General features: G+C 35.2%; 1 protein-coding gene across 1 annotated transcript in view; it reads right to left on the minus strand.

The window, feature by feature from the left end:
* Positions 1–13,481, minus strand: part of LOC150108966 ((E3-independent) E2 ubiquitin-conjugating enzyme UBE2O-like) — a 360,964-nt gene that overhangs the window by 268,729 nt on the left and 78,754 nt on the right. The window contains exon 7 of the mRNA XM_090411140.1: positions 9,444–9,793. Within this exon, the coding sequence (XP_090267266.1) occupies positions 9,444–9,793 (350 nt within the window). The remainder of the gene's footprint in view (positions 1–9,443; positions 9,794–13,481) is intronic.

Raw genomic sequence — 13,481 nt, forward strand, 5'->3', positions numbered from 1 at the left:
AGAAAACATCACTATCAACAATAACATAGTCAATGAGACTTTTCTTATTCCTTGCCTCTTCTCTCCATGTGAATTTGTGCACATTTTTATGTTGGAACATGGTGTTAGTAATAACCAGTCCATGTCCCGAGCAGAAATCCAACAGGTATTTGCCATTATTATTAGCTTTGCTCTTTTCTTCAAATTTTCCCAAAAGATTTTTGTATGTCTGACAATCATTTCCTACTCTGCTATTTAGATCCCCAACAAGGACCAACTTTTCCTTTTTCATTGTGTCAGTTGCTTTTTCTAAAGCCTCAAAAAATTCCTCCACTTCTACCTTAGAAGAACCTTCTGTGGGAGCATAGGCACAAATAAGTCTCATTGTCCAGTTCCCTATTCTCATATTTGCCCACATTACTCTACTTGAGACTGACTGCCATTCAAGAAGATTAGCCTCGTATATTGTGTTGAATACTATGGCTACTCCTTTTCCTTGATTGTCATTGCCTGAATATAACATTTTGTATTTATTGCTCAGAAAGATCTCACCAGTTTTTGTCTTTTTTGTTTCAGTCACCCCTATTATGTCGATCTGGTACTTATCTAATTCTTCAGCTAGCTCCATTTCTTTGCCATTCAGGCTTCTTAGGTTGATAGTACCGATCTTTAACTCTGGTGATGTTGAGTTGGGGTTTGTTTTCAGATTTGTTCCAGTAGCTGACTTTTCGCTGTTCCCCCTGGTTTCCTGGTGAAAACAACGGGGACCTTGTTTAACCAGGCAACACCCCAGCTGGCATAAAATTTTGTCATGTTGTACCATCATTTTTTTTATTTTGGTTTAACCAATAAGAACACACTTTGGTCGGCTAAATCCCAAATTGCCAGCCCATCCTCGTTCGTTCAGTATCCAAGTAGATACCCAACAGGGTGCACCACGAGAAGGTGAGGATTGGACATTAGGTCAGAAGCCCTGGTCAGTTCTTCAGATTCCTTTAAAGGCTATGTGGAGGTCTCCTCTCAGTTATACAGCTTTGACCCTTAAGCACACCCTTTTACAGCAGCTGCAGGGCAATAATTCAAAAAAGCATGGTGAGAAGGTTGAATTCAAGATGACAAATAATAGAGCTCTCATAATACTCAACTATAAAAAAACGGAAATAAAACACTGTGTGAAAATTACAGAGGAATTTCCTTATTAAGTGTTCCCTTATGCAAACTTACTTCAGAAGTGGCTAAGAAAAATTATTTTAGCCTCAAATTCAGTTCAGGACAAACACAGGCTGTCAGGATCAGATTTAGATCTTCTGCTTAAGACAAATAATTGAGAGTATACAAATAATTCAGATATACAAATCATTGTAACATGACAAAGATTTGTATATCTGAAAAAGGCATAAAATGAGGCATTGAGAGAAAAACTATTTAAAACAATTTGATTATATGGATGTTATATCAAGCAATACATTATTTATATTGAAGTTGTAAGCTGCAGCAGTTAGAATTAAAGGAGATACATGGAGCTGGTATGTACCCTCAAGGGATGCTAAGGCATAATGCTGCTGTATCTAACATTTCACTCTTCTACGGCACCTCTCAACTGATACAATCCACCTAGTCCTTGGTATTTTCCTGGCATTATGGCATCAAACACCTGTTTAGCAACCTTTCCTCTCCCATTCTATTTAGTGACCATACCACCTGGGATTAGCCATGCTCATACATTCTTGAATGCAAATAATGTTAAGTTCCTTACTAATTTATTCATTTTTAATGTGATCTCACCATTGATGACATCTGTTCAGGCCCTTACTTTTTCTAAGAACTCTAATATATGTGTTGTCTCTAATATGTGATCAAGTACTTTATTTCTAATCCAACTCTCAGATCCGATCCCTGACTTCAAACTGGTTTGAACATTGTTTTGAACACTGCTAGTTTAGTGTTTTCACAAATTTCTCTCTTATTCCATATAAATTTATTCAACTGTCTCCCAACCATACCAGCTTTGCACATTTTGTTGTCTATTTCCAGATTTAATTTACCATCTCCAATAAAAGCTATGCCTAAATAGCTAAAATATTTTACTTATTCTATAAGATCACCCAGAATGTAGCTGAAGTTTTCTATATTCCTGCCTATTTGCATATTTTTTGGTCTTTTTTATTGATCACTTTCATGCCAAATTTTACAGCTTTTATTCAATTTAGTTAGAGAATCCTAGAGACTGCATTGGATGTGTTTAGGAGTACATCATCTGCATAAAGCAAAGAGCTAAATTTGATATCTCCAATTTCAATATCAGGTTTAATGCCACTTTCTTTAATAATGTGATCAATATAGATGATGAATAAGTATAAATATATATATGAGTAGAGATAATGTGTACACCTGATTTTACATTATTTCCTGACACCTCCAAGGAGTCCAAAGACTCAGCGAGAGAGGGGAACATACTCTCTGTCTCCACCACTTCCACCTGTCTATATCGGCTACACCAACACAGTCTACTGCCCACCATCACTAGTATTTTTTGTCTGTAAACTGTACATCAAAGCATCTTCCTATATTCTTCAATTCTGATTGCTGACTTACAACTTAAATATAGACAATCCATTTTACAGATCTACAAAACTCAAGTACAGATCTTTGACATATCCTCATGATTTCTCGACAATTTGTTGTAAAGTGAAAAATCCTGGCAACACACCTTTATTTGGCCTGAACCAGTTTGTTCTTTTCCCAGTTTCTCTTCTACAATTTGTCTCACCTCTTTTCAAGTATGCTTGCATAAATCTCACCTGGAACACTAAGTAGAGAAATTCCTCTGTAATTCTCACATTCAGCTTTATTCCATTTTTAAAAAAAATTTTTTTTTAATATAAATGTGGACTATGATAGCTCAACTCCAATCATCTGGAATTTAACCTTCTGACCAGGTCCTCTGAATTATGCAGTGCAGCCACCCCAAAACTTTTATTCCTCCATATTTGAGCATTTCTGATCGAATATCATCTACTCCAGCTGCTTTTCCCACATTCATTTGTTAGCTTTTTCTACTGATATGTACTCCTGTTTGCATTCCTCTGAATATTTTCTATTACTGTTCTGTCTGCTTGTTTTGTTTAACAGTCTTTAATTACTCTGGATATCTAGGATATCCTCATCTTCAGTTTATGTCACCTTTATTATCTTTGATTTATTTTACAGTATTCTTTCCGCCATTTCTAAGATTTTTCAATACATTTTGCCACCTTCGTGACATTTACCTTTTATATTTTAACAAAGTCTTCCCATGACTTTTGTTTAGCTACAAAAGTACACATCGCTTAGCTGTTACATTTTTTCTGTATTATTTTAAGACATCTGAAGACTTATTTCCTAGTTTTAATCTCCTCGCAGACAACTTCACCACATTCTTCTCTAGCTGAATCAATCAATGTTTTCTTTAGTCTGCCACCAAAACTCTGTTTGGTTGTTGTTTTCGAACCATTTTATTCTTTCTTCAGTAATGTTTGCACAATTGAGTCTACAGTTTGCTTGTAAAAGCAGCTCAACCTTAATTCTTTTCTAAAACTTTTTTACATACTGTTCTTTTGTGATATTTAATTTTAACCTACCTAAAGTGAAGGTCACTTTGAATTTCAAATCCTCTGTATACTCATATCCTGAATTAGTGTACAGATATCACTATCAACAATAACATAATAAATGAGACTTTTCTTATGTCTTCTCTCCACATGAACTTGTGCACATTTTTATGTTGGAGTTAGTTCATATCGTGAGCAGAAATCCAGCAGATACTTGCCATTATTATTAGCCTTTCCCTTTTCTCAAAACATTTTTATATGCCTGGTGGTATTCACTTCCTATTCTGCTGTTTAGATCTTCAACAAGATGACAGCCTGGTTGGCTGAGTGGTTAGTGAATCCACTCTCCAGCCAAAAGGGTTTGAATTCCACCATGGGCATAGATGTTTCTGATTGTCTGTGAAAATACTAGTGGTGGTGGGCAGTAGATGGCATTGGTGTAGATGTTGATAATGGTAGTTGCGGTTTGTTGTAGTTGATGGAGATGGAGGGTTGTAGAGTAGGTGTCCCTATCTCGATGAGCCTTTGGATTATTATTACGTGACACTTCCTTGGAGGTGTCAAGTAATAATAATAACAACAACAAGTACTACTTTTTTCCATTTTCTTTATGTCAGCTGCTGCGCTAAGTGACTTGAAATATTCCTCCACTTCTGCCTTAGGAGAACTTTCTGTGGGGCCAAAGGCACAAATAAGTTTCATTATCCATTTCCCCATTATGAAGTCTGCTAATGTAACTTTACTTGAAACTGCCTTCTAATCAAGAAGCTTTTCTTCATACCTGGTGTTGAAAGCTATCACTATTCCTTACTTTCCTTGATCATTATTGCCTGAATATAATACCTATATTTTTTATTTAGTAAGATCACATCTTTTTGTCATTTTTGTTTCAGTGATACCAAAGAACCCATACATGGTACTAATGTACTATAAGTTGATCTACCAACTTCTCATGTATAGGCTCAACATAAAAAAAAAGTCCGTATGGCTTTTCCAGTTCATCAGCAGCTCAATTCGTTTTGCATTAATACTCCTTATATTGAAGATTGTTATCTTCAGTTTTGACGTTAAGTTTATTTTTCTTCTTCTTGATATGATATTGAGCTCGAATCTGTTCACGTAGCTGACTTTTCACTATTCGCTCTGGTTCCCTGATGAAAACAGCAGAGCCTTGTTTAACTGTGGGCAATGTCCCAGCCAGCATGAAAGCTCATCATGTTGAACTATCATATTATTTGTGGTTTAAGCCAATAGAGTACAATTTGGCAGCTAAGTCCCAAGTTGACAAGCCATTCTCATTCATTCAGTACTCAGTGGATACTTACTTATAGGGCACACCACATGAAGGTGAGGATTAGACATTAGGTCAGAAGCCTCATTTGTTTCTCTGCATTTCTTAAATGTGATATGCATGTTTCCTTTCAGTTATTTGGCTTTGACCCTTCACAATTTTTAGTGAAGAGGGCAAATTAAATGGAAATAGAAGAATTAGCTAAGCTAGTATGGTAGAAAGTCAAGTGAATGAATAAATCCAATTAAAAGAGAAAATAAAAAACACTAAACTAGCTGCATAAAAAAAGTGTTCAAACTAGTTTTAACTTATAAACAATTTTGAATAACTCATCAGGGCTCTGGGTTATCCAACACTAAGCAAACCCATATTTATCAATGTGGCAGTTATAAAATGACAAAAGTAATATGGATTTTCACATTTTGATAAAACCGATCTTATCAGTGTCAAATCTAATGACAGTTACTAACTCTAGTGAACTTAAATCGTGCTCATTAGTTCAAAAAAAATTCCTTTTTCCTAAATAGGCAATGTAATCATCATAAATTATACATTAGTAAAGTTTATCAAAGCATGAACTAAAGAAAGTTATTTCCATGGAGAATTTACTCAAGGTATTAACTTTCATTAATTGATTATTATCATCAGAGATCTGCAGGGAGTCAAGGACTCATCAAGAGAGCCTGAAATTTATCCACACCAGAAGATAACTTCTGATAATAAACTCATTCTTACTAGATGTAATCACGACTTCAATATGTAAATTGTTCCACTCACTCACTGCTCTGCCCGTGAAAAATCTAGCTCTTGCCTCTTAACTGCACACAAATGCAATCTCAATGGAGTGTCCCCTTTCCTCTCCTCACCTTCCATACAATGAAAAAATTTCATCAACTGATGACCTCATATAATACCCTTTCAGAAATTCATACACCTGTCTTTCTCCTGATACTGGTGTTCTGAAGTCTACATACTCTCGAAGCTGTTCTTGTAATCTACATCCCATAATCCCATTGCACCCTTTCCACAACTTCTTTATCCTCTATGAACGAAGAAGACCAAATCTATGCACAGTAGTTCAGGTGGGGACAAATTAAGCCTTATAAAGAGGCAAAGTTAATTTCTTATCTTTACATGTCAATGTTCATTTTAACATCACAATTATCTTCTGAGTTGTGTTTGCAATGTGACCTTTAAACTTCAGTTTCCCCATCCGCAATAACTCCAAGATCCCTAGCCTCATCAATTTTTTGTAACATAATCATACTATATAATATGCCATTGGAAATTTCATCATGCCACAGTGCATAACCTTACACTTACTAACATTAAACTGATTGCCTACTGTTCCAGCTTATTCAAATCATTCTGTAAGTGCTGTATATTAGTAGCAATCCTCGACTGTCCTGCCTCTTGTTGCATTGTCAGCAAACAATTGAACACCTCCTTTCAGGTCCTTCCCAATATCATTAATATATAGATTGAACAACAATAGTCCAAGGGCTGATCTTAGTAAGTCACCTTAAATCGGGTAGAATCACACCCACCATATACAACTTTCTGATACCTATCCGTTAGCCACCCACCTATCCAAGTCAATAGTTTATATTTCAACCTCACACTCACCAATTTATGCAACAGCCTTTCATGTGGTTACTTATCAAATGCCTCAGCAAAATTTTAAAGTATCATAATGTATCCATTCCCTTTATATAATAGAGCCATAACATTATTATAAAATATGAACAAATTACTACATTACCTTCCTTTAGTAAACCCGTGCTGTTCTTTTTAAAGTATAACTTGTCTGTAAATCCATTTCTGTATGAGAATTCTTACTAACTACTCTGAAATCCTCACCACTCCAGAGATGCTGATAGGTAGTTAGATGCAATGATTTTTGTGTGTGGAGGTTTAATGGATTTTTTACAACACTCAAAAAGAATTAAAATAGAATTTAATACTTCCTATATTTTGTCCTAGTCACTAGGACATCTACGGGGATTACAAAAACAATTAATGTAACATGCACACGCAAATCTTACAATACTAAGCCCAACCACGTGGGTGACAACACTAAAGTCCTATCTAAGTGGAGTGCCCTCTAAGGGCGGTAGTAGGTGGCCTGAAATGTAAGGTGGGATCTCTGGTAATGAGTGTTTCCCAACTCCTTGGAAGCTTAATGCAACCGTATTTATTAAGATTTGGTTGGTTTCTGGGAGCTGCTGCTACTTCTAAGAAAAGTCTCTCTTTCTTGAATTTGCTGTGGTGGAGCATGGTGGTTTTCTTCCATGATACTCTGTGGTTGTGTCCAAAACATGGTCAGCCAAGCCTGAATGGCCATAGTTGTGTTTACAGATGTAAGACTTGTGTTCCTCCAGGTGGATGGATGCTGATCTGCTTGTCTGTCCAACGTACGCCAGCTTACAGGAACAGGGTATTTTGTAAACTCCACGCAGCGCGAGAGGAGGGAGCTGATCTTTCATAGAACGGATAAAGGTAGCAAGTTTGTGGTAGGGCTTATATGCTGTGTGTAGGTTGTACTTTTTTTTATAATAATAATAAAATAGTCAAGACACTAAAAAAGTACAACCTACACACAGCATATAAGCCCTACCACAAACTGGCTACCCTTATCCGTTCTACGAAAGATCAGCTCCCTCCTCTCTCGCTGCCTGGAGTTTACAAAGTACCCTGTTCCTGTAAGCTGGCGTACTTTGGACAGACAGGCAGATCAGCATCCATCTGCATGGAGGAACACAAGTCTTACATCTGTAAACACAACTGTGGTCATTCAGGCTTGGCTGACCATGTTTTGGACACCACCCACAGGGTATCATGGAAGAAAACCACCATGCTCCACCACAGCAAATTCAAGAAAGAGAGACTTTTCTTAGAGTAGCAGGAGCTCTCAGAAACCAACCAAATCTTAATAAATACGGTTGCATTAAGCTTCCGAAGAGTTGGGAAACACTCATCACCAGAGATCCCACCTTACATTTCAGGCCACCTACTACCGCCCTTAGAGGGTGCTCCACCTAGATAGGACTTTAGTGTCACCTACGTGGTTGGGCTTAGTATTGTAAGATTTGCGTGTGCATGTTACATTAATTGTTTTTGTAATCCCCGTAGATGTCCTAGTGACTAGGACGAAATATAGGAAGTATTAAATTCTATTTTAATTCTTTTTGAGTGTTATAAAAAATCCATTAAGCCTCCAACAATGATTTTTGTACCATTCTTGTACAATGGAACTATTACACATTCTTTCTATTCTTGTAGGAATCTTTCCCACAAGAATAGAGTTGACTAATTTATACAAAACCAGTCAAAGCCATTCCATTTTGGTTGAACATTCCTTTAGCAAATGTGCTGATATTCCATCTAGCCCTATTGCTGAATTGATATCCCTGTTATGCAACAGCTCTTGAATCTCATTATGCATCTCTATTTCTTCATCCAGTGTAGTGGTAGCATTGTGCACCATGTGACATACACCTGGCTAATAGATCTTAGCAAAGTGAGCACTGATTATTTAAACAATTAATCATTAAAGTTACTCTTTCACATTCAATTTTTCTTTCACTTGCAGCATCACGATAAAGTTCTTTTGGGTTGCTTTTAGCCTGCATGTCAATTCCTTTTCATACTCCCATTTAGCTTTTTCTGAACTGTGCTTTATATATTTCATAACTCCTCTCGCTCTTATTCTCACAATATTCTTTCCACATCACCTTCTTGTCATGGATTGCTTGCTTAATAAGGTTGCTCTTCCATTTCACTCTCACCCTATTTGTTTATTTGAACTGTAGGGACATAATTCAGATACCACCTCATTTAAACACATTTTCAAACCACCTTCTCATGAGCTGCTAATATCCCTCCCCATTCAATAACCGATATCATGGGACTAGATAATATTCTCCTGACTTTGTCATAATTTCCAACTTCGTAGCTCAGCATGCAGCCTGTCCTTATTGGAACATCCATATAGTTAGCTACATCCAAGGATGGTAGGGTATAATCACTGTCACAAACTAGTGGCAAAACACTCATGTTCTTAAATTAAATCTCTTTTTATGCTATGATCAAATCTAATGTTCTTTGACATTGAATTTTGTTTTTCGCATGATTGACAAAGTTGTCTCTCAACAGCTCAATAAATTTTCCTTCATTCTTATCATGAGATTTTTCTTTTATCCAATCAAAGTTTGAATAATTTGCTACCCATAATAGTTACTCACTTACTTTCCATCAGGATAAATTGACAATGCATTTCATCAACCCTAGCAGCTGAACCAGCGGGTTAAAAATCATTTGGAATAATTTTTATTCCCAAAATTGTGTTTTGTCATATCATGTTTTAATATGAAAAAGCAATATTCATATGAAAAATCTCCTGAAATACAAATAAGCCTACTTAATTTGTGGTTCTGAAGCACACCCAACAGTGAACTGTGTAAATGAGCACTTAATCACTATGCTGAATGAATTTTTTTACATCAGGACAACAGATCATATTATGAGGTTTTAAAAAATCACCTGAAATTAAAATTTTTCACAAAAATTTCATAATTGCTTACTTCCTCTGGATTTATCTAAAGAAGAAGCAGTTGACTGGCTTGTAACAGATGCTGTATCAGAAGTATTTCCTTCATCTTCATCATCGATATCTTCAAATTCTGAATCATCTTCAACGCCATTTTGTTCTTCAACACAAAGATCACCCAGATTTTCTTTATTTTCACTCAAATCTTGTACCATGGTTTTTGAAATGTTTATTTCAGAATTATTAAGTTCAGTTTGTAAACGTACTGTCATTTCCTTTTTCCACTGATCTAAAGATAAAATTCTATCAGTTTCCTTAATAACATAAAAATTTCTATCACCTATTTGCAGGGCACATGGTTCAAATATGTTCATCATCTTCACCCTGAAGGAGAAAAATGATCAAGTTTACTGATTAATAATAAAAACTTTTTTTAGAAATAATTAGTAAGCATTTAAAAAAAGGCAGTTCAAATCCAATAAGAAATTACTAGTCAGTGGACAGACAATAAAAATGGAGAGAATGAATAACATGAGAAAAATGACAGGTGTTATTTAAAGAAGAAGAGCATACATTTAACTTTCATATAATTGTGTTGTGAACAGAGCTAACTGCAGGTAGTAAAGCCAGCATTCAATGCTAGGATGACAGGAAGCCCAAGTTTTCTCCATAGTGAAAATGCAAACCATTTTCACTATTGAGAAAACTGCAATTATCTGAAATCATACTTTTTTATGAAAATAACATGCACTGATATATAATAAAAAGAAACAAAAACAAATTACTTTTGAAGAACCTAAATGATTATACTGAGAATACAGGTAACCCATGTATAATGCGGATGTTACGTTCCATAGAAATGCCACGTTATGCTAGACTCAGATCACATAGAAAAAGTAGGGCTATGTTCCGAAATCGTTTTTTTTTAATTATATAAACAACGACATATCCAAACAAAAAATATTTTTATTTAATTCAGGTAATTCATGTAAGTTAAGAAAACATAAACTATGAAACAAAATACATAGTATAAACTTATAAAAATACAAATTGTACGTAAACTTTATTGCCCATAATGTATAAATGTTTTAGGCAAAATAAAATAAAGTGCATAATTTAATCATAATCACTGTCTTCAAAACGAACATTTCTTAGATGTTCTTTATTTACGAGTGGCCAGATGTTGTCATCACTTGAAATCTTTTGGATGTCATTTGTATAATTCTCATTGCATACTTCGGCTGGTTTGGTTATCAAGAAGTCAGTAATAAGACCTTACTTACCATTATGCTGCAATTTTTTATTAAGTTCATAATATAGAGCTAAATAAATATCCAATTGTCTCGTGAATTTTCTGGAGGACTCCATTGAGGGATCATTACCCGTTAAATAACTTCCTAACTTTCTTAGCAAGTCCAATTCCTTCTGCTAATTTCTTTAAACTGAATTCTTTAATGGATTCATCCCAATCAGAATCTTCGGCAGAACTTTCCCTGCCATTTGGTTCGACGTCATCTATTAATCATACCAGTTCCTCCTAATTTAAATCTATTTCCCCATCAATTAATTCATTAATTTTGTTTTCAACGATGTCACAAAAACCCCCTATGTGGCCATTACTATAAAAATTGTAGTAGCCCTTTATACGGTAAACAATTGACGAACATGTGTGCTAAAGGGTATTTCCCCTAATATGAATTCTTCTGGATGTCGCTACTTATAACTACATGCATGATGCAGGCAGACGCAAATTTAACGAAGATAAAATTTGATTTTTAAGTCACGTGGTGAAAAATATATGAAAAGATAAAAGGGTTACTACAATTTGTAGACTGCGTTATATCGAAACCGCATTATACGAGGGTTACCTGTATTTCTAAATATGGCATCATATAAATGAGATAAACATTATTATGTTTTATGTGTATTTTATCATACTGAAATATCATATGAGGATAATTGCAGATTCTACTCATTATTACAAAAGCTATAAAAATGTACTGGCTTTCATGTGACCATTGAAATTGAAACAGCATGGTTTGATTCCAAAGAACTCTACACCTGGTGTCAATTGCATGGTAAATTTTAATAATCTGTATTGTACAGAAGACAGGTGTTATCGAAACATATACAGAACTCGCACAAACAGTTTTGATTTCCTTCAGTTGGAAAAATTAAATAAAAATTACCTTACCAGTCACAATCTGATGTAAGTACCTGACAGATACAAGGCAAGGGGGGGGGGGGGGGAGAAAGAAAGACATTTGGTAATTTACCTTTGATGAATGGTAGAAAAGATGAGTTTTTCAAGCTGGTGTATTGATTATACTTGCAAAGAACCCATGCTGTTTGTTCTGATGTTCCTTTAAAGTAGGGTATAGACTCTTTTTACATCACACTGTAGTCTGGTTGAGAAATGCAACTCTATTTATGACATTTCTTGATTTGGAAAAAGCTCTGATTAGGTTCAGTAGGAAAAAGTCTGGGACAGTTTTGAAAAAATAGGCATGAAAAAAAAGAAGAAATAATCATGATAAAGAATATGTATGTTAAGTCTGAGGTGTGTGCAGACTAAATTTGGTAATTCAAAGTAGTTTAGACTTAAAAAGGAATACAACAAGGTGTTATTTCCATTACTGTTCATTATGGTGATGAATAGTGTCCTTAGCCAAAAGGAACTGGACAAATGGAGCAGTGTGGCACAAAACTATAATTTACATATTAATAGCAAGAAGAGTGAGTGCATGGTTTTAAATTGTTGAGGAAATGTAAATATTAGTGGTGTTAGACTCAATGGAAAAGTTTTGAAGATTAGTAAAACTTCAAATATCTGAGAACTATACTTTCTAGTGATGGAAGTTTGGACCAGGAGGTGAGAATTTTAATTGTGCAAACCTTAAAAAAAAGTATTGGGACAATGAGGTACCACTGAAGTGCAAGCTTTTGATTAACAGAAATTACTTTTTTTTGCCCATTTTGACTTATGCAGCAGATAGGTAGACATAAGTAGATTACTTGTTCTAGGTGTTCTAGTCTGGAGAAAATTATTACGTTTTTTACAATGCTTTTTGAACAGATGTTCTCAGAAGTCTTCACAACCTTTTGTTACAAATATCAAAAATAGGCAGGCATCAAATTCTTTTCACAAGGAAAGGAATTAAAAGTCTGTGGTTTTTAAACAATTTAGAATTTTTATCTTATGGATAAAGCATCTAATTTTTCAAAAACCCTTCATATATTTTCTCAATTTACAGTTCTTAGAGAATAGTATCAACTTATGTTGACTAACTATCCATCACGTGGACCCCTCCATGTGAAAACTGCATCATATTTCTTCTCCCCACTTCCATGTGACTCAGGATATCAATGAGGCATAGTTATGCCCACCAACACACCCCCCCCCCGCATAATTAAAACTGACCCATTAGGTCTCTCCTCTACATCATCAAGGCTACGAAATTTACAAAGTTGACAATTCTCATCACTAGCCAGCTGCAAAGGATAGGCTTTTCTATCAGTTTCTTTTCATCACAATTTGTGTGATCTTAATTTAAACTAAGATAATATTTTGAATGCTAAACATCAGATCTTCTGAATTTTCATTATTATTAGGCTATTTGAGGGAAGACCTTTTGTAGGCATACAATGCATAAATACACATCATGTTTCTACTCAAAAACATTCACCAACACTACTTATTCTATTTCCCTACCACATTATGAGAAGAAACCAGACGATGTTTCATGAACACAGCCTTAGCTTCCTAGGATAATTCCAAGTTTCCTAATCTGCCATTTTGCTGCGCACTCTTTGTATCTATACCCGTGGTGGCTCGTCTGTAAGGGCTGCATTCAATGCAGCCGATACAGATGAGCTACCACTGATGTATACTATAAGATTGTTTTATTATCAACGTGTATGTTTCTATTATATCTCTCTTCCTTCTAATTTCTAAAGTTTGAAGACCACATTCCTTCAATCTACCTCATACAAAAGTTCACAGGCCAGAATTTATCTTGGTTATTTTGAATTTCCTCATCACTATGGAACCCAGGCAACTATCTGAGTTGTG

The sequence above is a fragment of the Typopeltis vanoorti genome, chromosome 2 (genome assembly GCF_054136105.1).
Source record: "Typopeltis vanoorti isolate ZY-2024b chromosome 2, IOZ_Tvanoo_1.0, whole genome shotgun sequence".
Classification (NCBI taxonomy): Eukaryota; Metazoa; Arthropoda; class Arachnida; order Uropygi; family Thelyphonidae; genus Typopeltis; species Typopeltis vanoorti.